The sequence below is a fragment of the Alligator mississippiensis genome, chromosome 11 (assembly GCF_030867095.1).
Source record: "Alligator mississippiensis isolate rAllMis1 chromosome 11, rAllMis1, whole genome shotgun sequence".
In the NCBI taxonomy this organism is placed as follows: domain Eukaryota; kingdom Metazoa; phylum Chordata; order Crocodylia; family Alligatoridae; genus Alligator; species Alligator mississippiensis.
In genome coordinates, this window is record NC_081834.1 from 13,323,605 (window position 1) to 13,349,496 (window position 25,892).

General features: G+C 43.6%; 1 protein-coding gene across 1 annotated transcript in view; it reads left to right on the forward strand.

Annotated features, from left to right (window-relative positions):
- AGBL1 (AGBL carboxypeptidase 1) overlaps positions 1-14,850 on the forward strand; it is a 393,910-nt gene extending 379,060 nt beyond the window's left edge. Inside the window, exon 22 of the mRNA XM_019477387.2 lies at positions 13,949-14,850. Within this exon, the coding sequence (XP_019332932.2) occupies positions 13,949-14,258 (310 nt within the window). The 3' untranslated portion in view covers positions 14,259-14,850. The remainder of the gene's footprint in view (positions 1-13,948) is intronic.
- Positions 14,851-25,892: the final 11,042 nt, after the last annotated feature.

A 25,892-nucleotide genomic window follows, 5' to 3' on the forward strand; every position in this document is an offset into this window, starting at 1 on the left:
TTTTGTGATCTGTTGAAATTAAGGGAAAAAGTTCAGGTTTGCTTTGGTTTTGGGTTGGTTGATAGTTTGAGCGGAAACTTAAGGTTGGGTGGTTAGGGGGACTTTTCCTGGTTCATTAATTAAAGAGATTCTGCCATCTTTGATCTTCAGTCTGTCTCTCAGACAGACTTCATCATGTGTTCCCACCACAAACCCCACCATGGTTTACTCTGAGTGCAAGTTGCATTCCTTTGACCTTGTTTTTCTACCTTGGATTGCAACTTGTATCTATTAAAAATTAAAAATCCACTGTGCACACATTACCCTTGGAAAAGGATATGAGAACAGTTATCAGATGTTAGTCATATCGCTTAATACACAACTAGAAGGCACTCAGATACTATAGTATAGTGATAAGCCTGGTATAAAAACCTATTTAGAATAGAATAGAATAGTGTCTGGGATGAGGTTTCTGGTAGTTTGTGGCAAATTCATCTCAAGGAGCTTGTGGTTACATAAGGCCCTTTCAGGAAGAATACCTTTGAAAGGCATTTGTCACAGCCCTCATCAAAATCTTCTTGCTGACTGTATTGGGACCCATATGCTGAGCCTACATGCTAATATTTTCTCCTCTGGTCTGAGCGAGGTCTAGGCGTATTTGTCTTCTTTGACTTCTAGGCTTGCTCCCTGTGCATAGACAGTGGACACATCTACACGAGATGCTTAATGTGCAGTAGCCTAATAACACTGCGCAGTAGTGCGTCAGAGCATGGACAGTGCTAATATGCTACTGCACAGTGTTATTAGGCTACTGCGCAGTAGCATCACCTAAAAGGTTTTCACTGGCACAACTGTGCAGTAACTCTAGTTACTGCGCATTTAGTTAGTACTTTATTAAGCAAGTACTACATTAAATGTGCAGTAACTACTGGGCACTAATGAATGTGTAGACACATCCAGTTTGAAAATCCTTTTTAAAAGTGGAACTTTGCAATCCTCAACCCCAAGGCTGCTGTGGCATACCCACCAAGACTCCTTAGTAGCCAAAACACACTCTCCCCAGATTTCTGTGCTGGTGTGCAATCTGATTAATAACTTATGCCTTAGGGACCCATGATAGTTGAAGCACAGAGAATGCAGACTTTGCAAGTGTTTCTAAAGCAATCACTCCTTACTTCAGACAACAGAAGAGCTATATAGGTCCCTGAAGATAAGAACCGTGGTAAGGCGATTCTCTGCTTCAATCATAACTTCTCTTGAGTATCTGCGGTGATTTTGTTAGAGATTTACAGAAAGTCTTGAATCTTGGGTTCTTCTCTGTATCCTTCTCTTCCTATAGAGCTTCATTTATTTACTCTCAAAGGCTGGTGAGAACTCTCCTTTATCGGGAATCCCAACCCTGCCTCGGAGATGATCCCAGTCTCTGTTGACCAGAGTGTCTGTTAGGTGGCCTACTGCTTGGTCACCACCCACCTGAGGCCAAGATTTGAAAAACTACTTTGATCTGGTTTGCTACCAGCCAGCTCTTTGTCCACGGATGCTTCCGCTTGAATGGAATATCATCATGGTATAATGACTTTCCATTGTTAGTGTTCCTGAGAGCTCCTTTGTGTTTCAGCTCAAAATGGAAACTACAGAGCCAATGTGAAGGTACAGAACAGTCTTACAATCAAAACGGTACTCAGAAAACAAAACCGGGAGATATAGTTTCAGGGAGTTCATAATAGGTTGTACATTGACAGGGTCCCCGCAAGCAGTCAAATTGCTTTCATATAAAAAGACTCTCATGGAAGAAATGGCAACTATGGATATGCTTTTCTAAATGCAAGGATCTGATTTTGAAAGGGACCTTGGTGCAGTCACTCATTCGGTCTACACCTGCCATTCAAATATTTATAGTGCAAATACTTACAGGATAATGGATATAATTTAGTCATTTACATTCATTGAAAGTGCGATCAGGTAGTTAGATGTCTGCCTGGCATCAGTTTCATGCAGATATTTTCATGCGTGCTTACTTGTACCTGAAAAGCTGTGGGCAGAAAAATAAAGATGCAGCTTAAAATATTAGATCGGGAAATGTCTGGGCCACCCTTAAATGTCTTGCTTTTAAAAATCCCTAAATCCTTTAAGTCGCTCAGAAAACTATGGAGTCTGTGCATGGAATTTTGAATTTTGACATAAAATATATGGGGCCAGTTGCTAAGCAGGTGTGAAGCCCATGGGGCTGTCTGGATTTGCACTGGCTGAGGCTGTAGTGCAGGAAAACCTGGAGGCCTTTCATTATTTATTCTGAAAAACATGAGTGTACCATCTAAGCCAGAATCCTTAAAATTCTCCCCCCGCCCCTCCCCATGGTGCCAATGTCTCAATTACTAAACGCATCCATCAGCAGTTATGAGAAATCCAGTCATCTTACTGTACTAATTTGGTTGGTGGTTCTGTATTATCAATAATATGATTATCATTTTGAAAAGAAGCTGTTAGGGGCATAGACATCATGACAAAGTATCTGTAACAAGCTCTAAATCATATTTTCTAAAACTGCCACACTATTAAATGACTTAATGGATTTCAATGGATTTTAATAAATACATTCAAATGCATATTTCTCCGGGTCCCTGGCTGCTCCTGTTTTTACAAGAAGTTCAGTCCGTACAAATTGGAAATGGCATTGGCCCAGGAAACCCTGTTTTAATATGCTACGTCTGGGAGCGAAATCACAACATCGGGCAGTTCTGATTGGCTGGGGATGCTGTCATGTCCCATTCTGTTTCAAGTGCTGTCTTTAGCAGTGATTCTCACTGCCTGTTACAGGTGCACAATAAGCCAGATTTGATCCTTGTACTCTATTTGACTTCCTTGGAGCAAGCCGTGGACTAAGATATTGTTCGACATGAAGAAAGGTAGCAAAGTTTGCCCCAAAGGCAACAGAGCAAGCAAAATGACATGTGTAAACAGAAACTGAGCACTTGTAAGCACTTCTCCAATGAAAATCACACATTCAGGGGACTGAAGTGCTTTGCTCTGTGTACTGGCCCAGTCCTCATCTGGTTTAAATCGGCATAGCTCCCTTTGACTTCAGTATCTAGATAGAGTGCAATACAGTTCAAAAGGGAAAATCTACATTGCACGCTGGGAACTGAGCTACAAGCAGTAATTAGACCCCCAACTCAGCCTTAAATGACAGTGCTGAAGGTGTCACTGTTGCTGTCATTGAAATGCGTGATCCCAAACTGAGAAATTTGCAGTAAGGGTCTTTGTTTTGTGCCCAACCCAGCGGCCATGCTGTGGGGTAGAGACTAACAGTGTGAAACACCAGAACAAAGCACCAAGACTATATCACTCTGTCGAGAACTATACACGATACCCACAGATATCCGGGTCCAGTCTTTCATGTATTTGTGCTTAAACTTAATTAGAATAAACTGCAGGGAAGGAGGGAGAAAGAAAATGAGTGAGCTGTGGGGATTTGCATCAAGTCGCATTGCTTTCTGTTTAGCATCTGACTTGCATCTGTTCAAGTCAGTTTGTTTTATTAATGCTTATTGGCCTAAAGCTAGGGGAGTGGTGTTACAGATACAATGTTAGCATAGCACTGACTTACAGGTTTGTCTTCCACGAGGAAGAAAATAATAATCACTTTTAAGCTTGAACTCAGAGCCTTGGCTTTTTGCCAGATTTTCGGTCCTCTGAGTTGAAGAATTAGCTAAGAGGTGGCGGGTGATATACGTGAAACGTATCAGTCTGTGCTATCAGCCTGCCTAGATCAGGAACGAGAGCTTTGACATTTAAGGAGGTGGGTTAATGTGGGGTTCCCATATTTCCAGTTTCAAAATAAGAGGATACCTGTCGGGTGGGGGCGAGGGTAATATGATAGTGGGGGGCAGTGATATGCCTTTGCCCTACCCCTGCCCCTCAATCCCAAGCCAGAGCCCCCCCAGCCCTGCTGCTTCCCATCACTCCCGACCCACAGGCCCCTGCCCCACAGACCATGCTAGTGCCCCTCAATTCCAACTCACAGCCCCACTGTCCTTGATGATGACCCCCACTTCTGACCCGCAACCCCCTGGCATTGCTGGTTCTCTGTGCTCCTGACCCACAATCCCCCAGTCCCCCTCATGCCCCTCACTCCCAAACCATAGCTCCCTGAGCCCTGCCTGTGCCCCTCACTCCCAACCCGCAGCCCCCTGTCCCCCCAGCCCTGCTGGTGCCCCTTACTCTCACCTGCAGCCCCGTGCTCCCCCCAGCCCTGCAAGCATCTCCCGGCTGCCCTGCCCCTGTGAGCACAGGCACCGACAGGACCCAGCCATGCAGCTCCCTGCTGCCCCTCTGCCATTTCCTTCCCCCGCTGGAGGAGCAGATGCCTCCCCGACCTTGCTGCGGCCCAGTGCTGGGGGAAACTTTGATGCTGAGCAGATCAAAGTCCCAAATCACAGACATTTGTCGATATTAAAAAAAAAAACACCCGGACAGAGATGAACAATCTGTACATATAGTAACCTTAGTTAATGCCAAGGCAGTAGCCTTCAGTGGGAAGATTTAACCTCTACCTCATTTCCAAACTGGTCTTTGTCATGTGAAGGCAAAAATTTAAGGACAGAGATTTTCCTTCCTGTACACACGCACTGACCAGCCATTACCACTGCAAAGGTCCCCTTGTGAGCAACTGCTGCACCTTTGTTCTTTATCTGTGTATCTTTTCTACTGATAAATATGCTTAGAGTGATCTTCCCTTCCAGAGAGACTCTCTGTAAAGTAGCTATAGGTACTCTAGGATTTAAGACCGGGGCCATGACCAATGTTATGGGTAGGATAGGTTAAGAAGGTTGTTCACATGCATGCACACACGTGCACGTCTTGATGCACCTCCATCCCCTGCTTGCATAACATCAAAAGATCCCCAGAGCCCCAACCTGACCCAATTTTTGGGTTTCAGAAAAGCTCATTTACCATTTTTGTTTTCCCCATATATCACATTCTAGCTGGTGCCTCTGAGCTTTTTGAGTCCAGCTGGGGCGGGAACCAGAAATATGGAACAATCATGAATAAGGCTTATCTGGTTGAATACCCAGCTTGATCGGAAGCAGAAAATCCTTAAAAATGTCATGGAAGAAAACTATTATTCTGAAACTTCCGTTTTAAGTTTACTGACGCAAGACTCAATGAGACATCTGCCCTTCACGCATTTATTCCCTGAACCTTTGGAAGGTTTCTCCATTCTTATTAACTCCCCTTATTAACTCATACCCCTCTACCCTACATTGCCTCAAAGCCCAACTTGTCTTCCCTAAAGGAGAATTTGTGCAGAGTTGCTTTTCCTTAATGGTGGATGTTATAGCCTAGTCTAGGTCATCCAGTGGTGTGTAATAAATATGTTAGCAAGCCAATTAATTAATGTTGCTAATCTCCTTTTCTAATTCTTTCCCAATCCAGGTTTCAGAAATAATCTGATTTCAAAGGCTCCTATTGACATTATAATCCCTGAGACTGGGGCTCAGTTCAGTGGAGCCCCTACACTGGAATGGCAGTCTGAATGTATTTCCCTCTTATGGCGGAGGTGGAGTGGGGGGGGGAGGGAATGCTGTAGTCAATATTGCACACAGCTAAAAATGTTTTTCCCCTCCTATCTGTGTGCACTGACTCTTTTCTCTTCCCCGTCTATAGCCCATACTGTCTATTAAGGATCTGTTGACTTCTTTTTCCTCCTCCTGCCACAGTTTTGATCTGGCCCGTTCCTCTCATTCCCAGTTTGAATTTTCTTTGCCATTCATCTTCATTCTTATCCCCACTCATCTTCGTTCCCGTGGCATTTAAGACTATTTCATATCCCAAAAGGCATGTAATGAGATTTGTACGCTGCACATTCTCACTGCCCCAGTGAGAGTGACAAGTCATATACCCACCCATAAGAAGAATGAAAACACCCATGTTTTACAAGGCAAGCACAAGACATATTAGTAAAATATTGCCTGAGCTTAGGCTGTTGCAAGCCTGAATGAAGATCAGGGGCTAGGATATGCCAAGGTGCAGACTGTTTCCTACTCTGCATGCTTTCCCTGTATTTACAAGCTGTCTTCATTCTCCTCCAGATGATAAAGCCCCACTAGCGCCTTACTGATCTAACTGCTGTACCAGCCATCCATTTTTAATCTGGCCAAATCGATTACAAACATTACAGGCTGCAATTACCCTGGGAACTCCTGAAAAACTAATTAGTACAAGTCCTAACGATGAATTACACCTTTCTCTTGGCTTCATGCAGCAGAAAAACTGTGCTTCGAAAACGACCAAACATTGCTTAGCCACAGCAAATGGAAACTTGAGGCAGCTCATAATTATGTTCACATCCCAGATTGCTCTCGTCAAAGGATGGGCTGGGGTGGGCAAAAAGCCAGAGCACCTGGCGTTGCCCAGGGCTGAGCTCAGCATTTTCTCAGGAGATGTTGTACAATGTAAAAGGTCCTGGCAGTGTGTCTCTGGAAAGGGAATCCCATGGGAGCTTACAAAGTTCATATCATTATTGTTTACTCTGCAGGAACAAAGCAGATTAATGAGATGGGTCTCTAAGCTGGAACCATCTTATATCACCGTGAAGCTGGCTCCTGGCTTTGGTGACAATCAGTTCTTAACGGAGCCAAATCTGATTGTCCTTTGATGCGAGAGTGAACCTGATGCAGGGCACTGGGGAGCTGGTAGAATTCAAAGGAAGAAATGGGATGAGCTATGTGTATGCTGCAGCTGAATTCAAAACTAATGGGATATAAAACCAGACCAAAAGGACAGAGTTGTTTGCAATAACTCTTAGCATCTAATTTCATCCTTTTATTTTTTTTTCCCAGAAAATTGTCACTTAATTAAAAAACATCATTGGATCCAAGTGTTTCCATTCACACCCCAAAATAATACTTTACAAAAATAGTAGGACCTCTGGGAGGGTGACACTCCAGGCTGAATGAGAATCATTTTAGATCTGATCTTAATTATATCTATGACTATATCTGGAGTTTTGCAAAGAAACAAGGGGAGAGACTCTCACTTGCCACTGAATTGCCAGCATCCCAGTGTTTACAGCACTCACACTGCAGGTAGAAGGCCTTATACTTCAAGTCTCTACTCACCAATAAAAAGTTAGTGCACCAACAAATAATCCAAGTAAAACTTCCAGCAGGAAAAACCAAGAGAGCCTCAATGGAGCTAGCAGACCGGCAATCAGGGCAGTCACTTGGGATGCTGGAAACAGAGATTCGGGTTTCTGATTTAAATTTAATAGATCAGGGTCTCCCACATGGCAGGTAACCACCAGACAACAGGCCATACTAAGGTGGGTGAGTATCTTCCTCACTGGTCCTTCACTGTGAAAAAGGGTTTGGCTTCCCCCTTAGAAAGCCTGTGAAATCCCCAAAAACTTCCTTTGAGCAGAAGAACTGTTTCCTGTCCAGCTTGATTATGTGCATTGTATACAGCAGATACGCATGACTCTATACTGAATAGATAGAGGCCATGGCCCTGCTCCCATGAGTGTGTAATTTAAGTCAAGGGTGGAAGACATGATAACAAAAGAAAGGTATAGGGGGGGCGGGGGGGAGAACAATCAAGCAGCCAGTGGGCAGACTATTGCTGGTATCCGAAGGAGTGCAAAGATTTGTATGTTGGCTGACACTTCCCTGCAGGGAAGTCTTCATATAATCACCATCAGTAATGCACCCCGACCCTCCTATTCATCTCCCTTCTGGGTCATAGCAATTAGCTATCATGTCCGTACTCCTGCTCCCATTGAAGTCAGTGGCAAAAACCACCACAGACTTCACTGGTACAGTAAGGCCATACGCAACTGAGTAAAGAAAAAAAGCAAAGCTACCATTGCTCCGGTAGTGTCGTGCCACTGAAAGCCTTGTCAAAATCAAGGACAGGTAGCAACCCTAAGGAAAAGCTACCAAATGCCTAAAAGGGATGGCTGGAGGGAGCCTGTATTTTCCAGCAGTCAGAAATAAAACATGCTTTTCTTTGAGGCAGTCAGTAAAATATAGGAGAGTGGGTGACCTGCCAGAAGAGTAAACTGTGGCTGAAATAACCCAAGAAATGCCCTAGGGATCTCTCTTTTTTTTTTTCCTTGCGCCCCGCATGTATATATGAAAGCAAAGAGAAATTATTTGTCGGGGATAGATCAGCTGTCTCTTCCTTGTACAGTGTGTGGCCATATTTTATCAGCAAGTATTACAAGGTGTATTTTCTTCTGTATAATTCAGCAAGACAGCTGACTTCTGCGTTTGGCACCCCGCTGTGATATAACGGGTACAATGACTTCTAACAAGGGGCACAGGGGAAGCACCTGAAAGAAGTGATTCAGACTGAAAACAAAAAGTCACAGTATATTGGCATAAATGGGAATAATGGGCTTTTTCCCTTTCCTCCTCTTACTAAGCCAGTGAGCATGTAGAAATCCTTTACACAAAACAACGCTCTCTTTCTCTGCATCTCAAAAAAGCAAACACACACATACACCTACACACACATTCATACAAAAGCAGAACTAATTAAGATCAAGTCATATCTCAATAAATATGCAAATTAAAAATCAAAACGAAGAAATTCTATTTATCACATCATAAAGTTGCAAATTGTGGTTGAGGTTCCCATAGGCTGCATTAAAGAAGGGCTACAAGGCTACAGACTTTACACCAGTTGGCCAGCCAGTGTGCATGCATGCTTTTATAGTGATCGTTGGGGGTTTACTGGCTGAAGATACATCACCTATTCCCTCTTCCCCTGTATTGAGTTTGTGTTCTGTACTATTCACAGACTATATTTGCTTTTGAGATCATTTATGTAATGTTGTTGGCTTTCCCTTTTGTTTACCTTCCTTAAGACAATATCGTTATTCTTTGCTAAATCTATCTCGTGTCTCCTGCTTTTTACAGCCTTTAAAAATGTAAGATTAAAAAAAAAAAACCCCTCTTCTTCAATGATATACATGCTGTCAAGGTTGTTCATTAACATGTCTCACCATTTTCATTCTCTCCTGAGGGAGCAGCTCTGTTCAGTGTGGAGAGCCGGCATCTAATGACTTTGGCAGCTTCATTAGTGGGATTCTAACCTGCTTCCTGGCATGCTACATGCTGCCATCTAGCCGTTTATAGAAGCACCTCTACCCGACTTGTTTGAACTAACCCATTTGTATTGCTTTGTTGTAGGTTCTTATTCACCCGCTGTAGAAGATGAGTTATTGGGATGGAAAATTCTATGTTGTAGAGAAATGTGAAGAAAATTGGCTGGCTTGTAGAGATTAGTAATGCGATAAAAGCCTTTCTACTTTTTAGTCATGGGATGATTAGAGCTTGGGTCAGTAGCAAGAAGAAGTCGGTACCCTCGACTAGCTGTGTGTTAGTTGTCTGGGTACTATAAGATAGCAGTATCAGCCCAACTGCTAGTGGACATGTGTCCAAATCATGGTGACAACCACATGTACTGGTGATCTTCCTTCTTCTTGGCAATCCCAGCAAAGAAGCCAAAGACAGAATCAACCATGAAGGCAGAATCCTTCTCTGACCCCAGAAGCAGTGTCAAGGTTTAAGTTAAAACACAGTAGTATTGGTAGCACAGGAAACATTCTGCTGCTGTCAGTTCTGGATTTGCTGTATGGAAGGAATGACAAATCCATTCTCTAGAGGTATCAAGATGTCTCCTTTCACCAGTGCTAAAATTGCCAGGAAATGAAGCAGGAAGATGTACACTTGAGAATACCCAGAATCAGTTGTTACCCACTAGTTTTAAATCTGACCCATGTTATCCATTTACTTTCTACTGATCACTTCATTAATATCCTGTAGTTCTCCTTCTCAAAATGCAGCCCCCAGGTTTGTTCCCAAGATATGATTAAGGGAAATGCAACAAGTCAGATTCTCACTTACACCAGGGTCAGTCTGGGGTAGCTACATGAAACTCAGAGAAGTTATTTCAAACTAATACTCACATAACAGACTGATAATTTGATCCAATGTGTACAAGGACTGTGTCTTTTTTAACACAACGCTGTGCCCTAATATATGTATTCTCAAGTATTATAGGCAATGGGCAGAGCCTTTTCTTGTCCATAGACTGTACAAGACTAGATAACAGCTTGGAAGACCATTGCAGAAATCTGAAGTGTACAGTACTCACATGGTGGCAAGGGCCATGGATAGCAGACTTCTGTAATCATCCCCCAAAAGCTTTTTGCATTTATTTCTTGGTACAAACCAAGATGTTGCTGATATGGATACTGGAGGGATATGGATATGAATATGAATGGATACCAGTCCTAGATGGTTTGGTTTTATGCAAGTGACTACCTAGCTACTCTTCCAAGGGCTGACCCAAACTCTATATATCCTTTGATTTTGCTGGGTTTTGGATCAAGTTAGTTGCCATTTTTCCAGATAAAATCAACTTAAATGCCTTAGAGTTGAACATCTAGATCTGTTATCAAGATAGTTTTCAGTGGAAGGTCATCAAGGTGGGTGTCACCTCTACTTTGGTTTAACTAAGCCTGACTTGAGAACATATTGTAAGATTTGTCTCTTCTCATAGGCTTTTGCCTGTTTGGGTGGGTAGCCAGTTATACTAAAGTCTGTGGTTTGACTCTGTCTTAAGATCTCTGTTGATATGGCTCTACAAATGTTATATGCATGCACATATGTACAATGCCCCAAGCATTTAGTGATGGAGGTTGTATTCAATGGAAAAATGTATAATATTAATAAATAATGTTGCAAAAGACATGGAGAAAGACATGCCATGGATGCAACAGCATCTAGTAGATGAGGAAGACATTGTTCTTTGCTAAATGGATATGGAGGGTGAATGCTACAGCAGGCATGCAGACATGAAGAAAAAACTCATAAGTCTGCACTCCAGAGTAGTAAAAGAACCAAGAGATAAAGCATCGTGATCATGCATGCATGTCTGAAGCTTCCCAGGACAAATCAAAGCAACATTAAAAAATCATATTGCCTATTGCCCGTTTTTGCTTTTCTAGCTCTTTTGGGTTTTTCCTTCTGTGGTGTACACATTCAACTATTGTAATTGGAATGATCTTCACAGTTGTTAGGAGCTGGAAAGGATCTTTGGGTCCAGCCCCCCAATGTGTGCAGGAAGGGGGCTGGACCTGAGGATGTGGAAGGCCCCTTCCAGTCCCTAACAACTATGAAACTATGAGAATGGGAAAGGAGTTTTCCTGCGGAAGAAAAATTGGAAAACCAGAAGCCACAGAAGAAGGGCAATGGTGGAAACAATGTCAGAAAAATCAACCTAAACTGTCACTCTGTCTAAAGAGCATCTGCTTTAGATTAAGGAGCATGTAAAATTAGGGAATATAAAGAACCAGAAATAATGCACTTCTAAAAAGTAGTAAGTGTACCTCCTATAGGTCAGTTCTCCCCCATACCCCCTTTTCCTCAAAGGTGTGTTTCCTAGATCGCTGAAGTCATGAGAGAAAGTCAGAAGCTCCTTTCCCTTTGTTTCCCTCTTTCTCATAAACTTCTTTATCTTTTATTCTTGCTTCTTTCCTTGGACACAAGACAAGGCCAAATCCTACCCTGAATCTAACCCCCTCAGTGAGCTCAGAGAGTAGAGATTTGCTATCTGGATTCATACCAAAATGCAGACTTCTTCAGTACTGGAGCCTGTCTGTAGCGAGCTTGCTACAGCTACAGATTCAAACACTCCAAAACTTTGCAGGGGAGTTCAAAATCCGGGCCTAAATTTAGATATATGTCACTCAAAAGTATATCTATTATCTGCCTTACTTGACCCTCTATGTCCATTAGATTGCCTTCACCATCCTTTAGCTCTCTGAAGTCTCATTGTCCCATCTTACTTCCTCTGTTTCTTTGATGAGGAAGGGAATAAGCATTTGGATTTCCTGCATCTTGCTTCCGTTGAACCTTCCCCTGTCCTCTTCTCTACGCAACCTGTAGTGTACTCAGTCAGATCCTGTCATTATTTTGTAGATGGTTGACTTACACCTCTACAGAGCAAGCAGTGGAGTCAAACTCTCTTTTCTAAATTATAAGTGGTTGCGTCAGCCTTGGTGGTGCCTAAGTCCCTTCCCCAAACTGTAGGTGACTGGATTTCAGAGCATCTGAGGGCTGTTCTAAAACTAGATACATATTTTAGATGTATCTTTTTTTTTTAGGTCATCATAGAACAACAGCTGAGATTAAAATTAAACAGGGCTCATATCCCATGAATTTTGCTCTCTCTCAAACACTTGCCATGGTAGCCTAGATAATCTGGGTCATTCCTGTGCGCTCCAAAAAAATCATCAAGCTCAGCGGTCAGACTGTGCAGAAAGCTGGACTGGTTTTTAAAATATGTGCTACAAAAATTCTCCTGTTTTTGCTATTTTCTTTCCACATCTCACACTCATTTTCACTTGTGAGCTCCTTCCTGACCCAGATTTCTGGGCAGGCTGAAGTGAAGCCAAAAACTATAAAACTGCATAATTATGCATTTATTTAATTAAAGCTACACAGACCTCTTCAGCTTGCAGAGAGTCCCTTATAGCACAACTCTGAATTATCAAAGATGAGTTAGGAAAGAAGGAGTGAGCAGATCATACTTGGCTCTTGTTTGTATAGCAGCCCATACACAGTTAGGCCCTAGAAGCTCAAATCACAGGAAAACCAGTAAAGAGAAGAGAGCTCAATACACCCAAGAGCAACACTGCACACCTGTATGTTCTCAAACCTCAGATGCTGGCACTTCTGTGAAACAGCAGAGAGCTGGAAGATTATTCTAGCTGCTGACATGTAAATGAACAGACCACACATTAAAACTGTGAATACTCCATCTGCTAAACCATTCAATCCCCCCAACCTAGAGCAAATTAGAAGTGCTGACTCCATGATGGAAGATTGTTATTCCATCCCTCGTCCCCCTAAAGCAAAACACATTCCTGCCCAGAATCAGATTGAAAACAATGATCTAGAGATGAAAGGCCATGTTCCAGTCCCTCTGGACTTGATCTGGACTGAAATCATTGACTTCAAGATGAAGGACCATACTCTGTTTTCTGGTTCCCATGAGCCATCCAATCCTCTTACCGGGTTGGGAGACAGGTTGGAACTCATAGGCTAGATGGGAAAAGCTTCCTCTCCCACAGAGGCATCTGGTCTGGTGGTTATAATTATTATATAAATATTATTTGAGGATAATTTAATACAAAACATACTAAAATCAACATGTGGGCATAGGATGACAGGGATCATTCTTGAACACAAGTGCATGAGTGAATTTAAAGGGCTCGTGAGAGTCTATGTAACATGTGCCTTCAGAAAGTCAAAAACCAGTGTAGGCGACACCAGCTCAGATTCTCCTAGACCCACCTCTGAGTTTGGCCCTGTCTCATCAGGACTTGTTACAAAGGGGTTTTGATCCTTTTCAAGTAGCAACCTTCCTTACCCTCGGGGTCACTATGATTGATGCCTCTAGAGACTCCGCTTCCTGTTTCCTCATCCTTATGTTAATAACACTAAATTCACACCCAAACACTGTATGAAGATGCTAAAAGTGCTAAAAGCCATGGCGGGTTAATTAGGTCTCATGCTAAATACAGAACTAACACGATGCAGATGATGGTTAAACCAGCAACCTCCTCATAACCTAATAGCCTGTCTTCCCTGTGTGATATCCTGAGTTCCTTAATCTTGTAAGTTCCTCCAGGCAAGGATCAAGTTGTCCATCTGTAAGGCACCAGGCATGCATGTCTAAGGCATAATAATAATTAATATTGTGCCCATTCGGTGAAGTGGATAAATAGCATTCTCCTCATTGCACAGGTGAGGAAGTTGCTTCCCAATGTTATACTGCACCTCACTGGCATAGCTGGGAATACAACCCAGGACTCCTTAACCCACGTTCCTTGCTCTAATCAGTATGCAAAACCAGCTCCCTTTGTTGATCTTCTACCTCTCTTGTGATTCTTCAGCAGAAGAAGCAGCAGCAGCAACCTGGAGACCGACGACGAACCTCCTTGTGGGGAAGAAATAGATTACAATACTGACAGCTGTTCAGATGAGGAAGGGGACTTCTCTGAGCTAGACAAAGAGATCCAGGAGGGCTCCCCCAGGGCAGAAGGGGAGACAGAAGAGGAGGGGACCAGCGAGGGACAGACCTGTAGTTCCAAGGTTCTCAAAGGGCTTTACATTTCCAGCCAGCCAACGAGCAATAAAAAAGCTCTCCCTCTGCCCCCAGCATCTCTCAGAGTCTACACCGGGTTTGAGAGCAGCCCCGCATGAGTGGCGCTTTGATTTCCTGAGCAATGAGCAAATGGGTCATTGCTCACTTTTCCTGTTTGCCAGTTTCAGCTTCGTCCCCAGATGCGCTGCCCCAGTTATGCATGGAAAACGGACTTTACCTTTGTGTAAAATAGAGAGAGATTTCCTATCGTGTGTGGACAAGGGGGAGTGAGGAGTCACTTGCCCAGATGGTGCAGTCTAGGGACCTATGCCATTCTCATACACGGTTCCCAGTGCAATTACGTTCTCTGGTTTATTTCTCCATGGCTTGGTACAGACTGTAATGATGGTTGATCGTCTGAGTGTCGGTCACAGTTTCTCCCATTACTATGAAGTAACAGTTGTGGCCCCAAATATCTCAGAATAGCTTTTTTATTCCATGGGATTTTTGCCAATATGTTGTTTTCTTTTATTTCTGAAAAGTGATATTATGTGTCTGAATGTATAGAGCCCTGATCCAAAGTTTATAAATTATTCTGATGGTCAGTATTTGCAGAACTTCCCCGTGTATGACCATACATAACCCATCCCACGATAATAAAGGGACATATTAGCCACTATGATAAATCTGGCATTGTGGCATTGACTTCAATGGGAGTATGTCGTTTTTGATTTACATCAGGTAGCTCAGTAAAGTATGAGTCAAGCCATTAATCCATTTCTTCTCCAAATGATCACATGGGGAAGCAAGAGGTGCTTGATGTTCATCTAGTCACTGTCTCAGATATATATTTCAAGGTTCTTCTGTGGTCATGAACGCATCATAGGCTCATATGTTGTTGGAAAATCACCCAAATTCTATCCTTAAATACAAAGTAAAAAATTGATCTGGTGGTCATAGACTCAGTTGAATTGCTGCATTTTTATACCAATAGATGTGTATGAAGCATTTGTCCCACAGAGGGGACATCTACAAGTGTGCATTTACTGTGCAGTAACCAAAATTACTGTGCAGTACAGGCACCATCTGCATGTGCATGTCCATACTGCACAGCAATTATGGTGACTTATGCCAACTTGAACGTAAATTTGATACCTACATGGTGCAGGTATCAAATTTACACCTGATTAGTTACTGCGCAGTAATGAAAGTCAGTCCACACACAGCATTAATGCACTTTAATGCCTGTACACATAGACGCCGGCCTATTTCTACTTACTGTGCAGTAAATTCAAGCTGGTGTAAATGCATGTGTAGACACACACAGAGTGTAACAGAAGTGACACCTTTTTCTGCAAGACATTTTTCAAACACAGAGATTACAGGTATCAGGGAGAGTCCGGTTAATATTCAAGACCTTTGTTATATTCAGGATTCGGCTGGTGGAAGTGCTGTGGTGGAGCATACCAGAGAGAGGCCCAGAGAGAAGCCAGAAGGGGATCCTTAGCATTTTAGCCAGGAGATCAGTGTTGTGTATCACTGGTGGCAAAACCTAAACTCAAAACCTAAACGCTGGTTTAGCCAAGTTGTATTTTCCAGTAGGCATTCAGTATTCATACTGCAATAGCACCTCAGAGTTACAATCATGAAGAAGGGCACCTTGTGCCTACATGGCAAAAACTAGCAAATAATGACAATAAATGAAGAGTCATTGGAGAGGAAGGGGCTGAAAGGTGGGCCCCTTTCCATTGATGAGTTCCATGTCTGGGTCAAAACAGTCCTTTTCAGTCCCAAGAACAGGAATGACCCGAGTTGCCTACACACACAGATTTTACATGGAAAATCATTTATTACAGAAGAAGTCAGAACATGGCGGTGACTTTCTAATCCTAACTCTTTGCTGTGCATTAGAATTCACCAGGCACCCCAGTGCCCGGGGCTTTGTGGAGAAGAGGATTGACATTTTTTCCCTGTGTCACGGAAACATTTAAAATATAAAATAATAATAAGGAGAAAATCTGTAACAGTACAACGGCACCACAGGCAATGAATGTGCAGTGCTTGCCCTCTCTAATGTTTCCCAGGTCACTGTTAGAGCTGGAAGCCCCTTCATGGTGTAAGGTGCAGGATGTGTGGTGGCATTTAAAATATATTATCCTTCCTGTCAAGCAGCTTCATTTAATAGCAGCCAAATAAATGCCAAGGAGGAGCAGAAAACTTCTGTGCAAGCTTCCACCTCTTAAAAATGAAATGCAGTAAATTAGCCAAGGCAAAACTATCCAAGAATCAGAATGATACTTTGCAGCTCTCTGGCACTTGTTATTCAAAGGTTTCCAGGCTATAAATGACAATTTGGCAATTAGACTTCACCTCCCATGTGAGATAACCAGACATTGTGATGAACCTATCAGTGTGCAAGTGGGTTTCTCCTTCCAGTTGTTTGACGTTGGTCATATCTGTAAATCTACATCTAAATCTAGCCAGCAGTTCCTAATGTGAAATACCCAACATCAAATTTTCCTCAGTGAATAATATTTTAAAAATCCACATTTCTCTTTTTTCCCTCTCTAATAACAAATCCAGTAACAAATGAACAACAAAGAACAAATTTAAACCTTACAAAGAAAAACATTTTAAAAACATAATGTGTACATAATATATTATGTCACTCCTTGGTAGCTAGGAAGCTGCTAATCAGCTTTAGCGACCCTGATGTTTCTCGTTTCTTGAGTCTGTTGACAGCAAGTTGAATCCACCTTCTCTGGAGCCTCCAGATGGATCCAACAATGCACTTGTGTCACTGCTTCCTCCCAGGTGGCACTCGGGGCAGGACGCATGCCTCTCTTTTACATCAGGAGCCAGATCTCACGCAGGACTCATCAGTCAGTGTTTGCAATAGGACAGTCTACTTCAGTCTGCCAGATCCTGCCCATTTTAGTCCACCGGATCTTTCCCATCTTCTCAGAGAGTTCCCTCTAAATTATCCCGTCCCCCCGGGCCTTTCGGGTACACCCAACATCATTGACTGCCACACTATAGCCCCGCTGACCTTCTCAAGATGGATGCACTCTGAAAAATTCCTTTCGATGGTACAAGGAGGCTGACATTGTTTTTGATCTAACTATCATGGGTAACCAACATGGTAAAGATGGGATGGGATAGACTGCAATGTTGATTAGCCACCACACTATATACCCAGATTCCCTGGCATGCATAGGGGACCTATGTGGAAGTCCAGACCATCACATCTTCACTGGCATTCTCACTCCACGGCCCTTCACAGTTACTTCTACCCCATGTCTCAGATGCTGCCTTGCTAGCACCAGTGGAGATTCTCCTTACACACAAGTGTCACAAATGCGTTATGGCACGAAGCTCTGAGACCAACCCCTTCTGTCTCAGTAGAGTTCCAGATGGACACGCAATCTGTAACTCAGCTGATTCGAATCTGGAGCTAATAACACCAACATTATGGGTTTAGTCCCTTTATGGGCCAAGAGAATAATGTGTAGCAGAACAAGAGCCAATAATTCTTAGGCTGTGAGCAGTATGATTTTACCTCCGCCTAGTGATGTAATCTGTATGTTGTCTGTAAAGAAACTTTACTGTGCAGACTGAGACTGCTTTATAGTCCAGTGCTAAGTGGCTTTCTTCCAGGTGACCTGGACATATACTTGCTCAATGGAAGCTTACTGTTTGGATTCAGTTTGGAAGTGCAGCTCCTTCCTGTCCTGCTGATGTTCCAGCATCCAGGTTTCTTAAGTAGCAGCCGGCACATAACAGCTTTCCAAGTCTCAATCTCTTTTTTTGCTGCTGCTCAAAAGACAGGCAGCTTGGGTCCTCAGAAGATGAGCTTCTTAGACAGAGCTAATTCATTAGGTATGATGTCTGCTATCTCTGTACAGATGTCCTGTTCTGCCTGCTTCGGTGTGCTGCTTGTTACACATAATATTGAATTCTGATAAAAGGCTGGCTCACAGGAATGGACACAAAAGAGGTAAAACAGGTGTTCACATTTCAATAGTTTGTATAAGGTTGCTTCAAAGCTGATTAATAAAAAAAAAAGATATACAAGTACAGCCAACTTCCACATCCAACACTCACTCATATGCATGATAAAGCATGCACTTAGAAGCACTCATACTGTGCTTTGCACTCTTTGCAGCACAAACTCATATTATAATGCCTGCATCCTATGGGATCTTCAAAATTCAGCTGTACTATGGCACCACTCCACAGTACAGCACAGGGCTGGCACGGCACACACCAATCAGTAGAGACTGTGCATCATGTAGGAACACCACAGTACATAGTCTTGTATTGCAGCATCAGGGCATGTCAATGGGCACGTTTCCAGCGGAAGGCGAAAATCCTAGATAACCACCCTTGCTGTAGGTTGAGTCTCGATAATCTGACATTCGTCACTTATGAAGCAAACCTCAAGGGCTGGAGTCATCCTTGAAGTAGCTCCATTTAAATGAACTGATTTAACCTAGGGATAAACTTATCTCTGTGGGCAAACATCTGGCCTCAGTTATATTTATGAATTCTGTGCTGATGCCATTGACTTCAATGGAGTTGTCCATGTGGAAACAAGGGCAGAGCATGGCTCAGGACATGGGTAAAGGACTACATATTTAGAAGCACTTCCCATGTGGAGGACGCAATTATTTTGCCGCTGCGCAGGGTGTCAGCTCTGAACACCTGCACAGCAGCCCAGCACAGAGATGCATCTGTCAGTCTTATTCATGGCACCTGCAAAATCCTAGGTCCAAACAGAAAGCTGGGTTGAGGCTTCTTAGTCTCCTGCCCATGTTCGTGCTGAGCCAATGGGCAGAAATTAGTTAGAAACCTGTACCAGAAGATGGGCAGGAAATGAGGTGAGAATGAAACACAGCAAAAGCAGGCGTTGGCAGGAAGGCATGCCAGAAAGCACGGCAAGTTGTGCTGGGGCCAGGGAGGTGGCTAATAAGCAGGGAATGCGAATGCCTCCAAACCCCCTTTCTGAAAGCACTGCTCTCTTTCTTTCCAACGTGCTGGCTTTTGGCTTCAACGGGGAAGCTGTCACGCTCCTTCCCCCCGTAGGCCTCTAGAGGTCAGGAGAGGGCCTCCGTTGCAGCGCAGCCCGGGCTCTCCCGTTATTAACATTCTCCCTGAGTCATGGTAATTAAGCAAAACTAGGCTCCGCACAGAGGAACGGAAATGCATTGACTTTAATAAAACAGAGTGTAAAACAACTTTAGATTAACTCCAGCCTTGTTTATTCTGGCGCACTTGTCATTCTGGTTTGGTATTTCCCCAGTGAATGGGCCCATTGTCCCCAGCACCCCGGCACGTCAGCCCGCTTTAGCCCGCTGAACAGCAGCAGAGAGGCCAGTGCCTTTTCTTGCCACGACTGGCAGATACCAAGAATTTTAAAACAACCACTAATAAAAGGGATGGAGGCGGGTTGGGGGGGGATCTCCCGGCTCTCCCTCAGTCCTCATTCCTCCAGACTCAGCAAAGCTGTCAGATCAAGACACAAGCCAAATATTTCCATAACGGCTACAAGAGAGGGATCGCGGAAGGTGACCAGATTGCCCCATTTCTAAGCTCTTTTTCTTGTCTCCCTGCCAGGAGTGTATTAACTTCTTCTCCTGATTCCTTTTGTCTCCCTGGAGTCTCTTAGCCCCTTTCAATAGCTCCCTCCCTCGCCTTACATGAGGCGGTCAGGCGAGGCTGCATTGAGCGGCCCTCACACTGGGCCCTCTGTTTCCTCGGGCGCTGCCAGAGAGCCCTGCCTGCTAAGACGTGGTGACGTTTTCATGTCTGAAATGCTCTGCTGGGTGCTTTGCCAGCACCTGGCAAAATAATATTTAAGAATAAAAGAAAGACAAAAATAGCCGCTGAAGCCAGGGCTAAAAATAAATAATTAAACAATAAAAATAAAAAGTATCAAGTAAGCAAGCTAGGAGGGACCAAAATCTAATTACTTTTATCTGCAGTTTATGATGGGGCTGTCGGGCGGCTCCATGCCCTGGTTTTACAGCACTCTGGAAAATAACAATTATAATAATAATAATGAAACGCAGGCGGAAAAAAACCCTAAAACCTTGTCCTAATGTTTTTGGAGAGGCAGATGAGCTGGAAGCAGTTCAGAGAGAGGGAGAAGGCTGCTGCTCCTGTCCCCCATTGCACTCTCAGTGGCAGGCTCAGAGTTTTTTCATTCCCTTTCCTGCTCTGGGTGTTGAACAGGTCCCTGTTCGGGTCACCTGGAGAGAAAGGAAGGCCTGGTGGTTCGAGTGCTAATCAGATGTGTGATGAGACCCAGGATCCAGTCCCTGCTCAGTCACAGACTTCCCATAAGACCCTGAGCCTGTCACTTAACCTCAGTGCCTTGTCTGGAAAAGGAGGATAATAATAGTGGTTTCTTCCTTTGCACCTGAATCTGCCAAGGTGTCGGCAGTGCTGTGGGGATGAGAGGGACTGTGAAAAACACCTGCATTTTCTCACCTGTACTACAGGGAAGTTTGTCATTTCCAGGTACATGTCATGAATGAGTGTCTCATGAAAAGTGTGGGTTGCTGGTACTTGAGACGCAGCATGGCTGTTGCCTTAGGCACATATCAACCATAAGCTAGTTCAGTAGCACTCAGGGATGGGGTTTACTGACCATGATGTTTGGTTTGGGTGTAGGGTTTTTTTTTTCTTTTTATAGCAAAGGGTAATTCTTTAAAGCATTCCCCTGCCGAGCCATTTCAAGGCCCTGGCCTGAGGCCCTGGCCTCTCCTGATGCCTGGTCCTTCACCAGGGAAGCCAATGGAAATTTTAAAACTGTTTAGCAGTTTTAAAAGCAAGCAGGATCCAGCACAGCGGAACTGGATGCTCATAGCAGGAAAGCTGCTACAAGGCTTGAAGAACCAGAAATGCTCCATGAGTAATGCAGGGGGAAGTGGAGAAGAGAGGAATGTGAGGGATTGAAGCAAGGGTAAGGGGAAAGGGACAAGGTCAGCATTGGAAGAGAGGAGGGAGAGGAGACTGTGGGTAAAGGCAGGGGACACAAAGGGTCCTCTTGTTCCTTTTCCCATGAAGGGACAGAAGGAGAAAGGACAGGCCTCTTCCCCCTTGAGACCAGTGTGAGATTAACACTATTGGGAAGCAACCTAGTACTCCCTGCTCAATAAAAAAGCAGCTGCATCAGTGCCCATACTGCCATACTGCATGCTCAGTATGGTAGTTTGTAAATGTTTTTTGTGACGGCTAAGCCTATATCATCGCCAGGCTTAGCTTCTCCCTCTGGGGATTCACATTCCCAGACAGGTTCTGGAAGGCCCATGATATTGTATTGTTGATGCAGCAGCTCATGGCTACTCTCTTGCTTTTTCTTTGCTTAGCTTCTTTTTTATTGCAGTTAAAAGAGCAAAAGGAAAAAAAAGACTGAAAAAAAATTTCTGAGCACCTTGCCAGCAGCCAGACAATACCTCTAGTTTACTAGTATGCTGTCTGCTCTGCTGTTTTGTTACCCAGGACTCCATTAGCATCATCTGACCAGGCCCCATTCAGGGGCAGTGAGAGGGAAAAATGTCTAGCTATAAATAGTGTTCACTGCCTAGAGCAAGTAGGTGAGTTGTGGTCAGAAACTTTCTGCCTGGAGCGCAGTGATGCTGCTGTACCCTAAAAGGCTCTGGGGACTGATAGTGCAGGAGTCCGAGGTGGTAGGGTAAAGGCTGAGGGTGCAGGAGTCCGAGGGTGCAGGAGTCCGAGGTGGTAGGGTAAAGGCTGAGGGTGCAGGAGTCCGAGCGTGCAGGAGTCCGAGGTGGTAGGGTAAAGGCTGAGGGTGCAGGAGTCCGAGCGTGCAGGAGTCCGAGGTGGTAGGGTAAAGGCTGAGGGTGCAGGAGTCCGAGGGTGCAGGAGTCCGAGGTGGTAGGGTAAAGGCTGAGGGTTCAGGAGTCCGAGCGTGCAGGAGTCCGAGGTGGTAGGGTAAAGGCTGAGGGTGCAGGAGTCCAAGCGTGCAGGAGTCCGAGGTGGTAGGGTAAAGGCTGAGGGTGCAGGAGTCCGAGGGTGCAGGAGTCAGAGGTGGTAGGGTAAAGGCTGAGGGTCAAGGCCCAGGCAGAGACAGACAAGTAGCTAGAAATGAATATGTGGTTGCAAATATAGTGTTGATAAAGTAGCTTTGGCTTTATTGGCCAGGGGGTGGCCTGTTATGACAGAGATGGCAGTCATTTGACAAAGACTGGGAAGAGCATTCTAGGACACAGTTCCCAGCCCAGTAAATCAAGGTTTAAACTAGGTTTGAAGGTTGTCGGTGACAAATATCCACAAGTGAGTAAAATATATAGATTTCAAAGGGCTAGAGGCATAGGAAATTGGAAGAGTTATAGAAGATATAAGGGGGGGAAACAAAATCTTCCAGAGATGTGAGCTGTCCATTCATCCAGGAGACAAGCAAGGAAGTGTTTTTAGTTTTAATACATATACCCTATTATGATTTAATTGGCACCACAGAAATGCAATGAGGTCAATCAAAGGACTAAGAATCTTGGTATAGAAAAGTTCATCACATTGAAGAAGGACAGGCAGGTGAAAAGACGAAGAGGTCTGCACTATATGTCAAGAATGTGCACACTTGCCCTGAATTTCAGGAAGACCAGTTGAATGTCCCTGGGTGATGAAGAGGAAATGAACAATACCATCCCCATCAAATGGAATAATGGATGAAACTTTTTTCAGCAACTAAAATCAGCATCCAAAATAGCTGGTTGTTATGGAGCTCTTTACTTACCTGGATAACTGTTGGAAAAGCAATGCATCAAGACACAGACAGCCCAAGAAATTCTCGGAGTAGATTCATAATAATTCTTTGTTTCAGAAGGTGGAAAAAGTTACTTAGGTAGCAGCTTCTTTAGATTTCCTAACTAATAGGGAGGAACTGGGTGAAAATCTAAAGGCAGAAGGTAATTTGGGTGAAAGTAATCGTGAAACGAGAGTTCACAATTCTAAGGAAAGGAAGAAGTGAGAACTGCAGAATAAGGACAATGGATTTCAACAAACTCAGGGAAACTTCAAAAAAAGCAGACTTCAACAAACTCAGGGAATTGGCAAGCTGGGTCTCTTAGGAAGTAATTCTAAAAGAAAAAGGAGTGTGGGAGAGCTGGTGGTTACTGTATGAGGCTATGTTAAAGCACATCAGCACTCTATCCCTATGCAAAGAAAGATAGGAGCCAGAGTAAGAACAATATGGCTGCATCAGGGACTCTTTCATGACCTGAAAATTGGAAAAAAAAGGAACTGTACCAGAAGTAGAAATGAGGACACATGACTAAGGACAAGTATAAAGCAACAGCACAAGCATGTAGAGATAAAATCAGAAAGGCTGAAGCACAAAATGAGTTACAACTAGCAGGGGATATAAAAGGAAACAAGAAAAGGTTCTATAAATACATTAGAAGTAAGAGGAAGACAAAGGAAGGTACACATCCATTACTTAATGGAGAAAGAAAGCAAATAGCAGATGACAGAGAAGGCAGAAATATTAGAAGCTGTATTCTTCACCAAATGCTCAATTGTGAGTGTATCTTTAACATGCTTAATGAGAACAAGGGTCTGAAAGCCTAAGGCAGGGTAAATTTTCACCTTACAAGGTGCAAATCTATCCCGCCTTCTTCTTGACTTCAGACTAACTCAGCTAACTGTACTCTCATGGGAAGCCTAAGTAAGAGTAGGAAAAGAATAGGTTAAAGACTATTTTGATCAGTTAGATGTATTCGAGTCAGCAGGGCCTGATAAATTTTGCTTTAGAGTGCTTAGGGAAGTAGCCAAAGTAATCTTGGGGCCATTAGTGATTGACGTTAAGAATTCATGGAGGACAGGGAGGTCACAGGTGACTGGAGAAGAGGAAACATATTACCTAGCTCTGAAAATGGAAAAAAAAAGGTACCTGGGGAATCACTGGTACAGACTTTGATCCCTGGAAAAATGCTAGAACAATTATTAATCAATCAATTCATAGGCATCTTGAGGATGACAAGGTGATAAAAAATAACCACCATGGATTTGTCTAGAGCAAATTGCATCAAGCTAGCCTATTGCTTTCTTTGACAAGAGGATAGGCCTATTAGATATGGGGGGGGGAATGGTTAATTTGAAATACCTTTTATTTAGCTAGGCTTTTGACAATATCCTACATGACAGGCTCATAAGCAAAATACAGAAATATGGTTTAGGTAAAGTTGGGAGTAAAGCTGGTTGAAAAACTTCATACAATGAGTAGTTAGCAATACTTCGCTGTCACACTGAGAGACCTTTTCAAGTGGGGCTCTACAGTGGTCTGTCCTCAGCCTGGTTCTGTCAATTATGTACTTGTATGCTGGAACAGAGAGTACACTTATAACATTGTGTTATAATGTCACTATGGGAGTGGTTTCACTCAACTTTGAAACACAAGATTAGAATATGGTCCAAAATCAGCAAGACAAAAGTCAGCAAAGATGCATGCAGAGTACTACAGAATAGTAGTGAAGTATCGGTAATGCAGAAAAGGATTTGGGAATTATAAAAAACTGAATACAAATCAACAATGCTGTTGAAAAAATGGTAAAATTCATTCTAGGATGTAAATAACCGGAGTGTCATATGCGAGACAGTGGAGGTAATTCTTTATCATTCTTGACATTCATAAGCTGACGTACTGTGGCCAGTCTTGGGCATCATGCTTGAAATGGAGCATAGATAAACTGACTTTGGGGGTCAATTTTTAAATGCAAAAAGAAAAAAAAAGAAGAAACATTTATTTAACAGAAATTCACATTTTCTATTAAAAATGGAAAAGCGTCTTGACTCCCATCTGATCCCGGTGGTCTTTCCTGCCCAAGTGCAGGGGGGCTGGACCCAATGATCTGTAAGGTTCCTTCCAGCCCCTAACATCTATGAAACTATGATAGAAACTTTTTAAGCTCTGCCTTTCACAACTCTGCCAGTGCTCCTCAGTTCTGACATATGGTTGTCTCTGCTGTATCTGTCCTGGGCCCCCACACAGCTAAGCTAATATACCTCCTTCCTCATTTACAGAGCATCCGGCTCTTCTGCTCTGGGTTTTTGACCCATGGCTCTCCCACTGGATTTCATATCCTGGCTTGTCTTGAATGTCTCCAGGGAAGAGTGTGCCAAGAAGATTACAGAGTGGGGTCCCCCAAGGCTCTGTCCTTGGACCCATATTGTTCAACATCTTCATTAATGTTGTGGACACTGGAGTCAGAAGCGGACTGGCCAAGTTCACCGATGACACCAAACTTTGGGGTAAAGCATCCACACCAGAAGTCAGGAGGGTGATCCAGGCTGACCTGGACAGGCTCAGCAAATGGACGGATGAGAAACTGATGGTGTTTAACACCAAAAAATGCAAGGTTCTCCACCTTGGGAGGAAAAACCTGCAGCATCCTTATAGGCTCGGCAGTGTTACACTGGCTAGCACTACAGAACAAAGAGACTTGGGGGTCATCACTGATGCTTCTCAAGCACATCCCGGGATGTCATTCTCCCCTTGTACTCAGCCTTGGTGAGGCCGCAGCTGGAGTACTGCATCCAGTTTTGGGCTGCACAATTCAAAAATGATGTGGAGAAGCTTGAGAGGATGCAGAGAAGAACCATGCACATGATCAAAGGTCAGGAAAACAGACCTTACAACGACAGGCTGAGATCTATGAGGCTCTTTAGCCTGGAAAAGCGCAGGCTCAGGGGTGATCTGATGGCCACCTAAAAGTTTATCAGGGGTGACC